General features: G+C 37.8%; 1 protein-coding gene across 11 annotated transcripts in view; it reads right to left on the bottom strand.

Moving 5' to 3' along the window:
• The window catches only part of ITPK1 (inositol-tetrakisphosphate 1-kinase), a 386,351-nt gene that overhangs the window by 159,697 nt on the left and 207,486 nt on the right, over positions 1-19,168 (bottom strand). For all 11 annotated transcript variants that reach the window (XM_056810465.1, XM_056810462.1, XM_056810459.1 and 8 more), the window contains one exon: positions 16,839-16,956. In XM_056810465.1, coding sequence (XP_056666443.1) covers positions 16,839-16,956 — 118 coding nt within the window. The remainder of the gene's footprint in view (positions 1-16,838; positions 16,957-19,168) is intronic.

Here is a 19,168-nt window from a genome sequence, read left to right on the forward strand (position 1 = left end):
TTTTTCTTTACAGTTCTGATGTGATAAATATGAAAAATATTGCCTATCAACAGTGGTATGCATTTTATTCTAGGTATTAGCTCTTGATGTGAGTGATATAATTTCACATTTCTGTTAAGCTGTTTTTTATTTATAAAGAATGTTATTTCTGATTAATGTGTATATGTACTGGAGTGTCAGAAAGTTAATTTTAAATTGGTAAATTGCAGACTTTGGGAAAAAGCTTTGTATTTAAATGGTAAGAAAACCCTGAGCATTTTAAACCGAACAACTAAATTCCTCTTAGAAGTGGCTTTTACCTTAGGCCAAAGAGAGTTGTTTAAGGGCATGGTTAAGGAGAGAAGCACATTTTGGAGCCACTGGTGAAATTAAGAGTAAAAAGATAAAAGAGATGGGTATGGATAGCTATCCTGATTTGAAGGTAATTTTAAGCTTTTCCTTAATAATCCTAAATTTTGTGTTTGGTGATGTCAACATGTAATCTGAAAACCCCAAACTTGTAGCCTAGTAAGATCTGATAAACTCTAAGTTTTAGGACTAGATTGCAAGTTGGAGACCCCAAAGTTCCGTACTTGTTCCTAGTTCCTGTGAGAATCCACCCTGAAGTGAAACTCAGGCTACCAGTTTCAGACTGAATAATGGACCCCATAGGTAAAAGACAATCTCCTTCAGGTGGGGAGAAGCCCAAGCCAAATAACTCTTCTTGTCTTTAGAAGCCTCTCCCACTGTATTCACACCCTGCTTTCCAGGATGGAACTCAGAACCTTCAGTTTAAGAGATTGGCAGGCTGCCCACTGAGCTAAAGATTCACTTGGCTTGAGCTAGATTCTCTTTTACTTTGGGGTCTATTATTCAGTCTTGAAACTGCTAGCCTGAGATTCCCTTCAGGGTGGATTCTCACAGGAACAGGAAACAAACACAAGCTTTGGGGTTTCCAACTAAAACTTAGGGTTCATCATTTGGTGTTTCTAGATTCCATGCTGACAGTGGGAAATATTTATGGGTTTTATTCTTTGAGAAGTAAAAAGGCTACAAACTGTACCTGATTTTTGGAGTTTTTAAGGTAAATTTCCAGAGTGCAACCATTACAATAAATAAGTTTTGAGTTATTTGTTTTTTTTTACAATTAGTAAACCCTGATGAATACTTTTGGCAGGAGATTGCCCTCATTCCCTTTCTTTTTAAGTAGGGAAGACAAGCTGGATTTCATATTTACCTTTGAGCATTATTTTTCTCTGATAGCCCTGCATTTACCACTCCACACTGAGAGTATGGGTGAAGTTATTAGAATTTATTAATGTTAATTTTGCTAAATTTCTTATTGAAAGAGAATTTGCTGAATTTACAGGCAATCCATTAACAGACATTAAATAAGGTATATTGGTATCAGGAGAGATGGAAAATCATATTCAGGGAAGTGATAGGTGAACCCATGAGAATTAATGAGTTCACTGGGACTATAGAAGGGAAAGATAAAAGGTGCCAGAAAGAATTTGGAAGGACAAATCATTTTTTGATGATGTGACATGAATAAGTCAACAAAGGTGACTGAAAAGCAGGCCAAATAAGTAGGAGAACCAGAAGAGAGCAGAGTTCCAAAAACCATGGAGAGAAGAAGTGGAGAAAAGGTCAATAGTGCCAAATGTTGCAAGAAGGTCAAGAAGGAATGAACAGAGAAGGGATTTTTTAATTTAACAATCATGAAAACATCTGGTACAGATTAAAAAATAGAGTAGGTTCAAGAAGCAAAGTAGACAAAAGATAATCAAAAACGGCATTCAATAACTCAGTGTTTAAAGATGATGATGATGATCCTAACTCGCATTTATATAGTGCTTTATGGTTTGCTAAGCACTTTACAAAATTTTGTGTCATTTTACCTTCCCCCAAACCTTGAGAGGTAGATATTATTATCCTCATTTTACAGACAAGGAAATAGGATGAAGACATAGCTTAGGTGCCCAGGATTACATAGCAAGTGTCTAATTATAATGTTTTTTAAAATTAAGATAAACTGTGAGAGAATCCTCTAAGCATGTTCAGTTTATTAATTAACACTACTAGTAGTCAATACATTGGGTCAATGGCTTCTTTTAATGAGTGAGGGCCAACTGGGTCTTTTAAACCTAAGTGTCTTTCTTCTAATTGGCCTGACAGTCCATCATATGGATCTATCTAGCAAAGATAACATAATTCTAGTTGGTAGACATTTTAATGAGGTAAACAGTCAAGAGTCCAAATGACTAGTCCATACTCCCAGAGTTAATTAAAAGTTGTAAAATTGAGATTTGAACTCTGGACTTCAATCCCCACAAGCCCTTGCTCCACTTCCCCAAAATGCTTTGTAATCCCACAGAATTCTGAGGTTGGCGAGATCGAGAAGGTATTTAAGCTTATTACAAAGGCTTTTGAGCTCTCTCTTGGACTTCCGTTTTGGGGCAGACGTGGCTCTTTCCATAATGTAGGTGAGGTCTTGTCTAGGCCTCTGGCCTAGACACGTGTTTTTTCTTATCCTGTATTTTCTTTTAATCCTTAACTTCAATAAACATCTAAAAATATAATACTCCTTGCAGACAGAAACTAATTTCTACCTGCCTCAGTCTCCCCTAAATTTTAATCTTTACAAAGGCAAAGACAGAACCAAAATCCCTGTCTCTTTCCTTCCACAGGGGTGGGGGGTGGGGGGTGCCGCAGTGAGGAGTCTACCCTCTCCTAGGAAGTAAACGACAAAGTATTCTTCCATTTTGGAACATGATGATGACAGGACATAAGATCACAGGAAAGATACCAAATCATATCTCAAGAGACAAGGCCCAGAAGCAGATTCTAGTCCTTTGGGAACAACATGTTCAGTATCTGTTTCTATTTCAAACTGGCTAGACAAGCTTTCACATGCTGTTACACACACACACACACACACACACACACACACACACACACACACACACACACACCAGAACTCCACATCAGAGGATCATCACAAACAAAAATTCATGCAGCAAAGGTAACCTATTAGTATTCTTATCTTCACGCTTCCCTTGCTACCCAACCTATGGTCCAGCAGAGAGTAAGTAATGAACAAATGTATATAGGACTATGGTAAACAAGACTGGGAAACAGTATGGTACAAAGCACTGAGTCTGGAATAAGGAAGATCTGAGTTCGAATCCAGTATCAGACACTTTTTGTGTAATCTCAGAAATCTGCTTGCCTCAGGATTAACAGCACCTATTTCAAATAGTTGTGAAGATCAAATGAGATGATATTCAGGAACACATTTACTTAGCACAGTGCCTAGTGTTTAGGAGATGGCATATATAAATGCTCATTCTGTCCTGTCCCATCCCTCCCAATCTCTGAAATCACCAACACTTTTCTGAATGGCTACTCATCTTTAGGTGGATAAAATCTCCTTTGGAGGAAAGAAATCACAGTTTTTCCATATGATATACGAGTTACTTACATATATGTAATATTACCATGTTAACCTATAAGGTCCAGGAAGGCAGATGTTTTAAAAACTGTGTACCCATTCCCAACAAAGTAGTTGCTTATTATGAAAATGGAAAACTGGCCAGCAGTTACTGCAGTCAGGCCTGCAACCTGAGAAATAAAAAGGTAGTTTTCTTCACTAAGAATAAACATGGCATTGTTGATTAAATAGCAGACTTAAAATCAGGAGCCCAGGGTTAAATTCCTACCTCAGACATTCAACGTGTGGACTGGGAAAATTATATAACCTCTCTGTCTCCAATTCATCATCGAATAAAAAAGAGTGATGATACTGTTATTACTCACCTAGAAGGGTTGGTGTGAGAAAGGTATTTCATAACTTAACAATATAAGTGATATAAAACTATAAATCTCATTCCCATAGATTTAAGAACTAAAAAACCCTCATTTCCTGTGCTGATATTACCAAACAAGACATAATCTAATATCAAGGCAGGAAACGGACTTACAGATATCTAAGGCAATTAACTCATTTTTATAAATCAGAAAAGCTAGGGCCAAAAAAGGGAAGGAAACTGAATTTTCTGATCTTGAGGTAAGGAGAATTATGGCTCTATTCCTCATACGCCCCCCAAAAACAACCAAGTATAAACTAATTTGAAACCCGTATACTCTGCACTATTTCAGTTTTAATGAGAAGTAAAAGATATCACTTGCTCTAAAGGAATTTACCTTTGAATAGCTATTGTACTAAGTTGCCCCACAGAAATTATACAATTATTAATACAAATATTATAATTACTGTACCTTTAAAAGTCAAAATGAATATTGTTCTAAAGTACATTTGCACTGGTAGGTCAGTCTTATAGTTGAAAATGTAAAGTGATTTTCTTATGGAATTAAGGAGACTGGATAGTTTTTTAATCTTTGATCAAAGAAAACTAAATGAAGACAAAAAGGAAGATGGTGACAAACTTTCTAGTAAAAATTATCTTAACATATTTTTTGGAAGAAAAATATAAAGGGAATTATATGAAGGAAGTAGCATTTCATACTGTATCCTAGAGACTGTTTTCTGTGCTGGCTAATGAAAGCATGAAGAAAATGGATACTGAATTAAGGTCTTATCTAGAAAAATATGAAGAGGATTCTTTAGAGCTTTAATGAAATGATATGAACTAAATGGTGAAATTAAGTTTCTGGAAGTGAAGTCATCTTCTTTTACAGTGGGAGTTTAAGTTGACTAACTATGATGTTTTTCACAGCCCAAAGGAATTGTAACAGTGAAGAATCTCAGATCTTTCCTCTAGATTTTCATTATTTAATCAAACAGCAACCCTAATACTTTTAGGAGTCAGATCAGAACTAGGTAAAACTTAATAACAAAAAATATCTATACTCGGAAACAGATCTCAACCAGAAAGCATATTCAATGAGTTTTGCCCACCAGGGTCTATTAGGTGAAAATCTTTATTCCTCTTCTCAAGTATGTGGTGTTTTTTGTTTTTGAGGGGTAGGGGGTGGAGGTGGGGAATTGAAATATCCAATTCAGATCAATAAACTCATTTGGGAATAGAAGATACAAAGTCATCAACATTTTTTTTAACCTTTACCAGAAGAACAGCAAAATCTAGGCATTTGGGATTAAGTGATTTACCCAGGGTCACAAACCTAAGTGTCTGATCTCTAGTGCCCTACTGACTACTACCTAGTTGCCCCTCAAAGACTCAATTTAAATGGAGTTCTCCCTCTCCTTAGCTATACTTTTTACTAGAAAGTATATCAGTAATCAATTTACTTTACATTGTTTCTTATCTTTATAACCAAGCAAGGCAGTTATATGTATCCATGGAAGAACTGTGCTAACAATAGATGTAAACAATATAACAATAGACGAAAAAATAAAATTCATTTCTCTTCTACCTTTCCCTTAAGTTTAAACAAACCACTTGACACAAAGTTTTAATTGCTTCTGCTAGTTCTCTATATTTTTAAATCTTTTAGTTCCCTGAAGGATGGTGACTATTAGCACTTCCCCGTCCTCATTATTCCATAGTTATAAAGAACTTTTACCTAACCTTACAAAGTGCTTTCCTTACAGCAATCCTACAAGAATTATTCCCATTTTGTAGATGAGGGCAGGTTATGGTTGAGAGATATAAAGGGATCTGCCCATGAGAATACAAAGGTAATGATTTTCAGAACACAGGCTCAGAGCCAGGTTTCTTTCTGCTTTTTTGTTTTTGTTTTTTTTAAAGATATTTTATTTCCAGCGACTGCTCGGTTGCTTAGTGGCAGGCCTAGCCCTTACCACTCTTCTGCCTTGGAACCAATACACAGTATTGATTCCAAAACTGAAGGTATGGGTTTAAAAAACATTTTTTTTTAAATTTCCCAATTACATGTAATAACAATTTTCAATGTAAGTTTTCTGAAGTTAAAAGATCAGCCAGGTGTTCTTTACTCTAAGTTCAGCACTCTTTCTTTCCTAATTATTCCACACTGCTTTCACATCTTAATAGTAATTGTTTTGTCAAAGGAAGGATATAATCACTTGGCCCACTGTGTTTGCTGGTTTTTTAGATCTGAATTTTCCTGTTTTCTAGAGTCCGGCACACCTTTGCTACACGCCTCAAGGCCCTTCCAGCCCTTAGCTACAGGCACTCATTATTCTACTCATGAGAGACAGTTAGCTATCCCAGCTCCTAACCTACCTCCTAACTCAACCCCCAAATAGGGATCCATCATTTCTCAATTTTGCCAGAGTAGCTCTACAAATTGTCAATCCTTTCCCATCCCCCAAAGAAATTATGCTAGAAGATATTTCTCCAAAAGGCATTTTGACCCAGCCTCCTTGATCAGTAGTAGTAGTCTCTCAGAAGCAGAGAATGACTATTGTCTTTGTGCAATATCATCTATTGATGTACCCTCATGTGGCTTTGGAGTCCAAAGGCTGAGGCTCAGAGTTTGTGGCACACGGGGCATGGGACTCCAGTTGTTATGGGAGGTGCGGTCGTGGCCTGGTGTCAGCGTTCACGTGCAGCAGCAAGACGTCGACGTCGCTCATCTTCAAAGGTGGTGGCGGCATGGTTAATGTGGGTTCGCCAGCTGCTTCTGTCAGAGGCAGTGATTTCTAGTTGCTTTGGTGTAATGCCAGCCCACTTCAAGTTTGACTTTAGCTGATCCTTGAATCTTTTCTTTGGTCAACCTTGTTTCCTGAGTCCAGCTGACAGTTCACCATAGAATACCTGTCTTGGTATTCGCTGTGGGTCCATGCGGATGACGTGTCCAGACCATCGTAGCTGGGTTTTGAGGACCATGACTTCGATGCTGGTGAAGTTGGCTCTGTCGAGGACTTCCTGGTTGGTGATTCGGTCCTGCCATCGGATCCTCATGATTGACCGGAGGGAGGGTTGGTGGAATTGCTCCAACTGTTTCATGTGCTTCCAGTAGAGCGTCCATGTTTCACAACCGTACAGGAGCGAGCTGAGGACCACTGCGTTGTACACTTTGAGCTTCGTCGCAGTGCTTACACCGCTGTGTTGGAGGACTTTAGAGCGCAGCCACCCAGGTGCCTGGCTGGCCTTTTGGATCCTGGCATTGATCTCATGGTCTCGGAACCCGTCGTTGGCGATGGTGCTGCCCAGGTACTTGAAAGTGTTGACGTTAGAAAGCTGTGTGCCCTCGATTGTAATGCACGGCTGGTTCGTTGGCCTCCCTGGTGCAGGTTGGAACAGTACCTCTGTTTTGCTGAGGCTGATAGTCAGGCCAAACAGTTTTGTTGTGGTAGAGAACCTGTCCACAATGGTTTGAAGGTGATTTTCTTGGTGGGCCATGAGAGCACAGTCATCTGCAAAGAGAGCTTCCAGGATGAGTCTCTCTGTTGTCTTTGTTTTTGCAGTCAGGCGGCGAAGGTCGAATAGTGAGCCATCCACAGTCAGTATTTGATGTAGACACTCAGGTCTAGATCCATCACAGCATGTCATAATACTTGGGTGAAAAATAGGTTGAATAGCACTGGAGCGAGGACGCAGCCTTGTTTCACGCCATTGGAGATGTTGAAGCGATCGGAAGTCTCTCCACCAGATAGGACTTCCCCTGTCATGTCGACATGAAAGAGCTGGATCAGTTTGACGAATTTTGCTGGACAACCAAGCTTGCTGAGGATCACCCGCAATGCGATCCTGTTCACTGTGTCGAACGTCTTTGGCAGGTCTATGAAGACAATGGAGAGACTCAGGTTCTGCTCAAGGCATTTTTCCTGCATTTGCCTCACCATGAAGACCATGTCGATGGTGCTACGATCTGATCAGAAGCCACATTGTGATTCAGGCAGGTTCTGTTCTGAGACAGGATAACAAGAGTCTGTTGATTATAACACAGGCGAGGATCTTTCCAGCAGTGGAGAGTAGTGAGATGCCTCTGTAGTTGTCACAGGCTGCTCGTGAGCCCTTGTTCTTGTATAGGACTATGATAGGGGCATCTCTGAGTTCTGAGGGCATGTCTTCCTCTTCTCATATGCTGGTCAGCACTATGTGGAATGCCTGAAGCACCTTTCCCTTTAGGGCTTTGTACACCTCGGTTGGGATCCCGTCTTTACCGGGTGCCTTGCCTGCACTCATTTGTTCAATGGCTTTTTGGACTTCTTCTAATGAAGGAGGGACATCAAGTTGCTTGATGATGCGGTTTTGGGGGATCTGGTCGAGGGCCCTTTGGTCAACTGAGGAGGGTAGGTTGAAGAGCTGGCTGAAGTGTTCTTTCTACCTGTTGCTGATGCCTTTTTGTCTTTTATTTATAAGTGTCACCGTCTGAGGATAGCAAGGGGGCGGGGGCGGACTTCAGTGGCCCATAGACAGTCTTAAGGGCACTGAAAAATTGATCAGTAAAGAGCTGAAATAGTTGTGAAAGTAATTTTAATTTCAAGGAGCTTTAAAAGCTCCATTTTCCCAAATGAATGCTGTGTCCCTTTGAATTGTTCCAATTATACAAAGAAATTTAAAATGTAATTACAGGAGTTTACCATATGTTGAACACAGCTCCCATGCCTCTAGGAGTAACAAAAAAGGAAGTGAAAAATCTGCTTTCCTAAAAGTGAACTCAAATTTGACACAGAGAACACAAGCTGTTCCTGTACATTTTTAATTCACTTGTGATTTAGCCACAACCCATGCTTATGGCAGATGCAGTTGGCAATGGCATAGTTGTAAAGGCCATTGGCTTAAGTTCAGAAAACCTTAAGTTTTATTCCCAGGGGAGTATAGTGTACCTTAAAAAATATCTTATCTTCCTTCAAGATGTGGCTCAAGAACTTCCTTCTATATGAACCCTTTCTTCTTCTTTAAATTCTTTTCTTTTGTCTTAGAATTGATACTCAGGATCAGTTCCAAGGTAGAGAAGTGGTAAGGACTAAATAAATGAGGTTAAATGATTTGTCCAGGAGCACAAAGCCAGGAAGTATCTGATGCCACATTTGAATCCAGAATTTCTTATCTCTAGGCCTGAACCCTCTTATATACTGAGCCACATAGCTGACCCAGGCACCTTTTCTTCTTGAAGTCCCAGCTAAAATTTTACCTTCTACTAGAAACCTTTCTCAGTCTTTCTTAATTGTAGTGCTGCTATCACTACTACCACCTTCACCATCATTATTACTAATATTTATATAGTCTATTATGTGCCAGTCACTAGAAGCTTTATAAATAATACTTGATCCTCAAAATAACCTTGAGAGCTATGTGCTATTATTTTCTCCATTATATATTGTGGAAACTGAGGCAGAAGTTAAGTGATTTGCCTGGGGTTGAACAACTATTGTGTCTTAATAGCAAAATTGAACTCTTCATTTCTACAACACTTAGCCTGACCACATGAGAATATTTCCAATTTATCTATATCTACATAGATAAGAGATACAAATATTGTTAGTTCGTAATTATTTGTATGCTTCTTCCCTAATTGGATGATGAGCTCCTTGATAATAGGGCTATTTTCTTCCTTTCACTGTATCCTAAATGCTTAGTGATTAGTACTGGGCTTGGCACAAAGTTGTCATTCAATAGGTATCCAACTCTGTGACCCCCATTACACCAATACTGTCAATGAAATTTTCTTGGCAAAGATACTATAATAGTTTCTCATTTTCTTCTCCAGTGGATTAAGGAAAACAGATAAAGTGACATGTCCAGGGTCACAGACTAATAAATCTCTGAAGTCTGATTTAAACTTGGGTCTTCCTAACTCTAGCAACAGTGTTCTAACCAATAAGAGACCTAAACACCCTATGGCACATCTTAGGCCTTAATAAATACTTATTGACATTGAAAGATTGACAAATTCTCCCAACTGTTATTACCTTCCCACCTAAACTATGTTCTTTTTAACTAGTTTTGTATTTTTCTCTTTTCATCTGTTCTCTATATAACATATGCACGTGTTGCTTTTTCGCAAGAAGAAACTTTGCACTAGTATCTCCAGGACAGGGACTGGCAGGGAATAGATGATTAATAAATGCTTGTTGAGTGATTCATCTATAAATGGGTAAAGATTCTTTGTATAATTGGAATCTTAAAAGGCCCCTTCTTTTAACTGTAATGTTCCATGTTTTATGTCTAACTATTTAGCCTGAACAATGTTCAATGTTCAAAAAGCCAAAGCTCCAAGGTACCTCAGGTTTCTCTATTCCCAAAGTTCTGTTGCCACATCAAATGAGAATATTTGTAAAGTGCTTAGCCCAGTACCTTGCACATAGCAGGCACTATATTCCATCCATTCCAATTAAAATATCAAAAGTTCAAAGTTCCAGCTCTAACACTTGACTAGAAATTTATTAAGCTAGAGCACAGAATGCCCTTATATTACCTAATTAAACTGAGTATCATTACAACTCCTAGCATTGAAATATTGAGGGATGAGATCTTGAAGATGTAAGACTACAGAAAATGCAGGGCTTTCCAAATGGCTTTCCTTGCCATGCTATAAGTTACATTTTCAAGTCCTAGAACTTGTGCTTCACAGGGTTTCTAGACAGGGCCTAACATATGAGAACAGGTGTGTTTCCACAAAGGAAAATGGAATATTTCTTGTAGCCCATTTAAAATCATAGCATTCTTGCACCAGCAAGCCTGATGAGACCATTTTCCACCATATTTTCTTGGTTGGAAACACCTGATAAATACTCTTTTTATTCCATTGAAAAGCTAATTGTCACAAACTTCTACAAAAATCAACTTTGGGAAAATTCAGAAGCATAAGTCATAAAAGAGAAGTCTAAGAAGTGGGGAAACCTGGGACTAGGGAAATTATAGATTTGGAGTTATTAGAAGTACTCCGATTCAAGAAGTTAAGTGGCAGAAATAGGAGATCTGGTATTCAGTTTCAGCAAGGCAAAATTCAGTAAGGCAAAATCATTCATTAGACTAAGCATTTGACTAGTACCACTGTTCTGCAAATGAGCCAAAAATGAGAGAAGAAATGTTAATTGGGAAGAGACAAAAAGCTCCTGATGGATGGAGAGTGATGGTACTGGGTCTGGAGTCTAGAAGACCCAAATTCAAATGTACCTCAAACACCTTAGTAGCTTTATGGTTAAGCCAAATAACCTCTTCTCTGTCAGCTTCAGTTTCCTCAACTGTAAAATGGAGATGATAGTAACACCCACCACCTTCAAAGGAAATATCTGTAAAGCATGCAGCAGCATATTTGGAACATTGTAGGCACAAAAATGTTACTCCCACTATGGCCTCTGACCTATGTTAACTTAAGTGTGAACAGAAGATGATGCCTTTGTAGTAGAAAGAGTTTATGATCTGAGGGTCCAATTTCCTTCTCTGTGGAGTTAGACTGATCTGAGTTAAAAACCAAGGAGTCCATGAAGAAATTTTTGGACTTCCCTGAACGTGAGCAAGGTTTCGTTTCCTTCAATTATGACAACAAATGACAGTACCTTTGGATTTTTCTCATCCGTCAAAATCACATGTTCCTACCACGATACAGTTATTACATAGATTTCAAAATGTCATTCATAATTATCACTACTACAGTTCTTGGGCACTGAATTACATGTTTTCAATCTTGCTGTTTACAGATAACATGTCAATATCACTGGTTTCCTTCATAATCTTTATTCTCAGAAAGGGACTCTTCACCAGGCTGTTAAGAGGATGAACGACTCAAAATAAATTTAAGTATGCCTGGCCTAGATGACCTCTAGAATCTCTTCCAGCTCTTAAGGCCTAAAATCCTACGATCCTTTCATTGATGCTTAGTGTTTCAGAGTGACATGACAGTAGGGCAGATGCTAGTCTAGAAAAATAGAAGTAAAGAAGCCTCCCAGGTAAGTCCTGATGGAGCAATCTGAGTCTATATGCTGGTGAGTAAAGGAAATCTATGCTCTGAATAAAAGAATTAAAACTCTTCAGATTCCTTTGATTCACTTCTACTCCCTAGGGCTCAATTTTACCTACTTATTCTCCCTTACCCCAACAAAAATTAATGATAGAACCAATGGAGTGAGACTGTATATAATGCAAAATGTCAAAATTTGGGAACAGTAACATTTCATTTGAGTCTATTTTTAAAATTAAGAAACTATTCTCAACTCAGGCCTGCCAAATGTTAGGAACTCATACCCTCATGTTTAAATGGTATCCTCAGTCAGAATAGACAAGGGCTTCTGAATGAATAGCCAGTTTTAACAATTCAACCCAGCACAGGAAAGTGCTCCAGGAAGAAGTGACAACTGACTTTTAAATAATACAAATCCAATCAACTAAATTCAAACATGATAAAAATATAAGGCATATTCACTGTCTGCTCTCAGAACATTTCCTCTTGGCATGGAACCAACTCAGTCCTCATAGTCTTAGTTAACAAATATTTGTGGAGAGTCCAGAGGATATATAGGTCTCTCTCTGGCAATCATATCCAAGGATGTTGAACAAAATCAAGGACTTTTCACACCAACAAGAGTTGTTCTGCCTAAAAATCCAAACCAGCTATCATCAGATATAGATACCATCATATCAAGGGACAAATAAGAACAGCATGAAGGAAGCACAATGTTTATGATAGCATCAATAAAACCACCTGCAAGAAGTGACTTTCTGGCTACTATTCTTTCTTTTATCCACTCCTCTGAAAACAAAAACAAAAACCTAAAACAAACCATTCCTTACTCCACCTCCACCTCTATGTATAATAGCCTGTTCTCAGGTAGTTACGTTTCAGTACTCGAATGAAATGATGAAACAAGACACTCATAGACAACAGAATCTTTAATCAAAGGAAGTGTACTTAAAAATAGTATGGGATAAAAATCAGCAATTAAAGAACAGATCATTACCTCTATATTTGCCACAATGGTGGGCCCAGAAGATGGCTGTGCTAACCTTGGAAGGGCAAGTCCATTAAGTCTGAGGAGCCCCAACTACTCTCCTTTACTACTAAGCAACAAGGAAGCTTTGTTAAGGATTCAAGTTTTAGTTCAATGAGCCAATGTAGTCTTAGGATCATTTCACATTGTACAGAAAAATCAACAGTCCATAGGCCCCAAACAATTGTAGAAACTACTCCTACCACATAGATGCTAGATAAACTGGACATTGTCTTTGCTCTTTTCCTTAAGATGGACAATAAATTTGCATATGGGGCAGCCTGAGGGTATAGTAACTGCAGCTCTGGGCCTAGTTTAGGAGCAACATAATTCAATTCCAGGTTCAGACACTAGTTGTGAGTCCCCGGGGAAAACACTTAACTTGCCTACTTCTGTTTCTAAGCTAGGGATAATACAGTACCTACCCCTCAGGGTTACTGTGAAGAACAAAAAATAAATCATATTTGTAAATCTCTTGGCATAGTGCCTAGCTCATAGCAGACACTTAATAAAGGAGTATTCTCTACTCTCCCACTACCATAGTGACAATTTAAAAAAATTTTAAAGAAATTTTATGGATGAGGATTCATAAGCTGATTCTTATGAAGGGCTTTAGAGTTAAAAAAAAATACTGTCCTCACAACCACCCTGTGATCATTTTAGAGATGAGGAAAATAAAGCAGTGGAAAAGTAAATAGCTATAAAATGGTAAAGTCAAGATTGTAACCTAGGTTATCTTAATCCAAGGCCAATATTCTGCTATTCACAGCACAATGAAAGAAAACTGCACATGGAAGCAGAGAAATCAAATTGTTAGAAACAAGACACCCTGCCCTGTTTTCTATCAAACCAATAGGATCAATAATAACTTAAACAATAACTACTACTAAAATGGTCATGTTTGGGAGGATCAACAAATTTAAGAGCTGGAAGAGACTTTGTGGATCAGTTAGTGATCAAAGTGTAATTTGAACCTAAATCTTCACCAACTACAGAGCCACGGTTCATTATGTCATGATACTTTATTAGTCTCATCATCCTCAAATCAACACTGAAGTATCCTTATTCCTGTTTTCATATGAAAAAATGTGAGGCCCCATGAGGGTGATTTATCAAAGATTAGTATATGGAAAAGCCAAACAACTCTGGTGCCAAACTTCGGGAATTGTTCAAGCTTGCCTTGGTGATCTTCTCAATGTGTTTTAAAAATTCATTTAAAAAATAATAAATCTGCTCCAAATTGCCCTTATTTTATGATCTCTGGAAACAAGGGCTATGTGGCTTTTAAATACAGATTTAAGCATTATAATATTATGTATACATATATACATACACACACATTAGATTGTGTGTATATTATCATAATTTGTTACTAATTTAACAAATCTAATGAGTATGTCTCAAAACCAAACAAAAAAAAAACTCCAAACTGAAAAAGGCTAAGTCTTCTGACACCAAATAAAAAAAACTCAAATATACTACAACTCTACAACTATCAATGAATAGGGTAAAGGCAGACTCCTTCCTGTACATCTGAACTTAAAAAGGGGATGTACCACTCAACCTTCTGTATTTAGTCCTTAAGGGAAGGGGAAGATTTCCTTCTACTTCTGGCTATTGGGCAAGTCATTCCTGGCCTTTTTGAGGGCTACATTGAATGGACAACTCTGGGACAATTTAGCATTTCATTATTGACTAAGCTCATCTCTTGACTCTTATCTACTGTACTACATCTCTAGGTGATTTATCATTTTAAGGGTGACTTCCAAGTCTTCCTATAGGACAGCTAGGTGGAATGATAGTGAGCTGTACCTGGGGTCAAAAAGAGCCAAGTTCAAATCCAGGCTCAGAAAATTATTAAACAGTATGACCCTAGACAGGTGACACTTAACCTTGCTTCAGTTTTCACTTTTGTAAAATGGAGATAACAATACCTACCTCTCAGAGTTGTTTTGAAAATCAATTAAGATAATATTTGAAAATTGCTTTGAAAGTGCCTAGAAAATAATAGGCATTATACTAATAATGGAAAGGTTGTAGACACGTAGCATGGTAGGGTGGTGGTGGTGGTGGTGGTAGTAGTAGTAGTAGTAGTAGTAGTAGTAGTAGTAGTAGTAGTAGTAGTAGTAGTAGTAGTAGTAGTAGTAGTAGTAGTAGGTAATAGTAGCAGCAGCAGCAGCAGCAGCAGCAGCAGCAGCAGCAGCAGCAGCAGCAGCAGCAGCAGTAGCAGCAGCAGCAGCAGCAGTAGTAGTAGTAGTAGTGGTAGTGGTAGTGGTAGGAGGAGGAGGAGGAAGAGTAAAATGGGAATATCACAGCATCTACCACTCAAGACTTTTGTAAGGATCAAATGAGGTAATACTGGTAAAGAATTAGGACAGTACCTAGCAATTCATTAAATGTTAGCTATTATTATGGAGAAATGTTAATATTCTATGATCCCTTCTTCATAGGATATTAGAAACATAACTCAACATTTTGTCTAAGACAGGATTTTCTGAGATATTTTTCAAGAGAGTTTAGTAGCTATATAATAAAAGACCTTCATTACAAAGTTGTCTCATCTAGAAAGTTATGTAATAGTAGAAAAGGCACAAGACTTAGCATCAGGAAATTTGGATATGAGTTCTAATTTTGCACTTACTAAATATGTGGCTTTGGACAATTCAATTATTGTCTTCCAAATTTCTCCATCTCTCACAGGAATAAATGATCTTCAAGTCATCTCCCTACCAGCTCTAACATTATGTACGCTGTTACTCTATGGTTCATGTTATCTCTCTCCTCTGAGGGAAACACAAAACCATGGAATCTCAGAGGAATAAGAGTCAAAGAAATCCAATCCTTTCCTTTTATAAACTGAGGAGCAAAACAGCCTATAAAAGCACCCCACAGTATCCAAGAGAATATCCAGGCTTTGAACTCAAGTCTCCCAACTATGACTAGCCTCAGGGTTCTTTCAAAAATATCAGGCTATCAGAAGAACAGAAAATTTTCAAAACAAGAGAGGTCTGACTCTTCAGCCCAATGCAGCCAATCACTTAATAAATGTCATCTTGAAGAGAAAGAGGCACCTTGACCCATTCTCAGCAGGGTACATACTTCTGAGTTGTTATTCCATTATCAGGGATGGGATTATACTGAACCATCCATATTCTATCATAAGGTTTCCCCTTGTGGTCAAAATGGACTCAGAGGTTAGGTTCCATAATCAAGACAAGAAACAAAATGAGCAGAGAACCCCATGTGAGGATTCCAGCATGCCTTTCTTTGTTCCCTGAGGTTGTTTAAAGAATGAGATAGAAATCACCAAGATCCTAAGAAAGCACTGTATTTACATTATCCTGAAATAAGGCTTGCACTGTGTAATATTTAGTCAGTGTAGAAGAAATGTAATTCAAATATCACCAGGAGGACTTCCAAAAAAGACAAACTTCTATAAACACCCTGAAAGAAAATAATTCTAACAAAGTTGAAATGGCTGAGTGGTAGATTATCAGTACCAACAGTCCCTGGCTGGGCTAGCATTGAGGAGAGGAAATGTCCCCATTTATAAAGAACAAATAGTACCCTTTAGAGGGCCTGAATTTACATGTCTTGATGTATTTGATCAAAAGTGCCTTGACTTATTCTCTTTTTATCTTCTTATGTAACATTACCAGCTGATGTCACTCTTGCAATATTTCATTGCCCATTTCTTTATGTGTGTATTTCAATGCCATTTAGATCCTCAACATTTATGAAATCACCCAAAGACTATTTTATTGACATTAAAAAAAAAAAGCAGCTTCCTGCTCTTATTACCAAACCTTGCCTATCTACTAAGCAGAGATTATGCCCCATAAGATATTTTTCCTGGCCAAACCAAACAGTCTCCCAATTAATCTCAGTCAGCTGTGCCTGAAGCTTCCAAAGAAGATCAGGTTTCTCAGATGATTGTCCCACTAGGGATGAACTAGTTCCTCTCCTGCAAAACTGGTGGAAAACAAGGAACTTGCTTAGACTGATATCAACTTACCTTTCATGTAGGCTTCAATCTTCCGAATAAGTTCGTAAGACTTGGATCGATCTAGAAGGGTCCTAATGGCAGGGAGCGGATCCAGAATGATGGTTTCAGGGTGAGCATCAATATATTCCTAAATGGAAAAATATTTTCATTTAAAAGGAGGCCAGGTGGCACAGTGGATGGAATACTAGACTCGGGCAAGAATATCAATCATTTATTAGATGGATTTCCTTATTCACAAAAAGCAAGAACAACAGCAGATCCCACACAAGGTTGTTGTGAAGATCAAAAGAGAAATATGTAAAACTGTTTTGCAAACCATAAACTGCTATATAAGGGGCAATTATTATTAAGCAGTGAAGGATATTTGTTCTCTGGAAGTTGCAGTTCAGCCAAAAAAAAAAAGGAGTCTTGGATTCTCTCCAATGAAAACAAAAAAATTCTTGATTAAAGAAATGATTAATGGAGCTTCCATTAATGTTCATTTCTGTAAGTTTTCAGAGCACTTTCCTCATAATCACACCATGAAATAGGACATATAAATAGGATTCTCATTTTAAGGATGGGGTTGAAATATTCACCGACATGAAATGACTTGAACAAGGTCATGTGGCATGTACACAACACAATGCTAAGAGGTAGGTACTATTAGTATTAGAATTATTCTATGATGATATGTTTATGCATCACTATAATCCAATTGTTACATACCACATTAATTCTATATTAATAATATTTATAACAATAATAGCAATATTTATATAGTGCTTACTATGTGTCAGGCACTGTGCTAAGCATTTTACAAATGTTATCTCCTTTATCTCACAAAAACCCAGGGAAGTAGGCAATGTTATGCCCATTTTACAATGGAGAAAACTGAGGCAAACAGAGGGTAACTTATTTTCCCAGAGTCACATGGCTAGTAAATGTCTAAGAGGATTTGAACTCAGGTCTTACTAACTCCATGCCCAAATCTCTATCCACTTACACCATGTACCTGCTTCCAAAATGCACAGAAGCCTTACCCTCAGACAGGAAATGCATTCTAGTCCTTCTTCTGATATATAATAGTCATGTGACCTGGACAAGGGAAATAAGTCTAGTTTGGCACAACCTAGTCTTGGTCTTTAGCTAGCTGGCAATCACCATTTCTTTAAATTGGTCATATTTTATCAGTTTAATAATCTGTTCTAGCACATTGCCAGGAATGGATATCAAGCTTACTGGTTTTTAGTTTCCATGATTCACATCTCTGACCTTTTTGAAAATGGGAACATTTGCCTACTTCACTGGCACCATTCTATTTCTTTAGTGGTTCCATGATAAGATTTCCAGTCTAGGTGACTTTAATACATTTTAAAATCCTTAATACTTTTCAAAATGTTTCTCATATGCATCTTTTATATATACTCACAACTAGCCTGTGACATAGAATGGGTAGGATAAATTGTCCCTACTTTACAAATAAAGTGCACTGAGACTAAGAGATGAGATGGGACTTGTCCAAGATCCCATAGCTAGCTAGTAAAGACAGCAAAAAAAATCAAGTTCTAACACTCCAAATCAAGCTCTTTCCACAACGTGATGCCTGCCTTTGAACATAAATATTCTCATTTGCCAGACTTCTAAACTCCAAGCTAGTGCCTTTACCATGAGCATATGTATGCCAACTCTCCTGAGTACTCTATGCTGTCTGGGAAAGTAAGAGGGGATGGATGGATGGTGAAAAAAGCACAATACAGGTCTGATAGCTCTATTTTCTTGACTTTCATTTGTTATTAACATCATTATCGTGCTCAATAAATAGGCCCTTTCATATTCTTTTTGTTCATATGATCCTTTAAAAAAAAGTTCTTTTGTTTACTGCCTTTACTTCTTTAAAAAAAAAAACTATTGAAACTCACTTACTTTGGGAGTTGCCCAACATGAAATTATTTTAAAAGATTTTATCATTCTGAACAGAGGAGACAAGCACCTGGACAGCCACGCATAATACATGAACACATGCCATAATTCAGAGATGAAGTCTAGTCATGGCCCAGCTAACGAGTCATGACGTTCCAAAGTCTTCCTTTGTATCCCCTAGCTAAAAGTGAGATCCTCCAATTATTTCTAGATCATTTTTTGCTTTTCATTTATTGACTTCAACCTTGCATCCTTCTTATGACTTTATAAGTGAAAAGCTGAGAGAAAGGATTAGACTATTTTTTTCATCTTTCTATTTCCTATAAATGGTTTCTAAGTATAAACATGAATGGAGTGGTCATTAAGTGCATTCAAGGGGAGAGAGCAAGCAGAGGGAGAGGTGTGAGACATGGACATATAGCAAATCTTTAGAAATT

The sequence above is a fragment of the Monodelphis domestica genome, chromosome 1, assembly GCF_027887165.1.
Source record: "Monodelphis domestica isolate mMonDom1 chromosome 1, mMonDom1.pri, whole genome shotgun sequence".
NCBI classification, from domain to species: Eukaryota; Metazoa; Chordata; class Mammalia; order Didelphimorphia; family Didelphidae; genus Monodelphis; species Monodelphis domestica.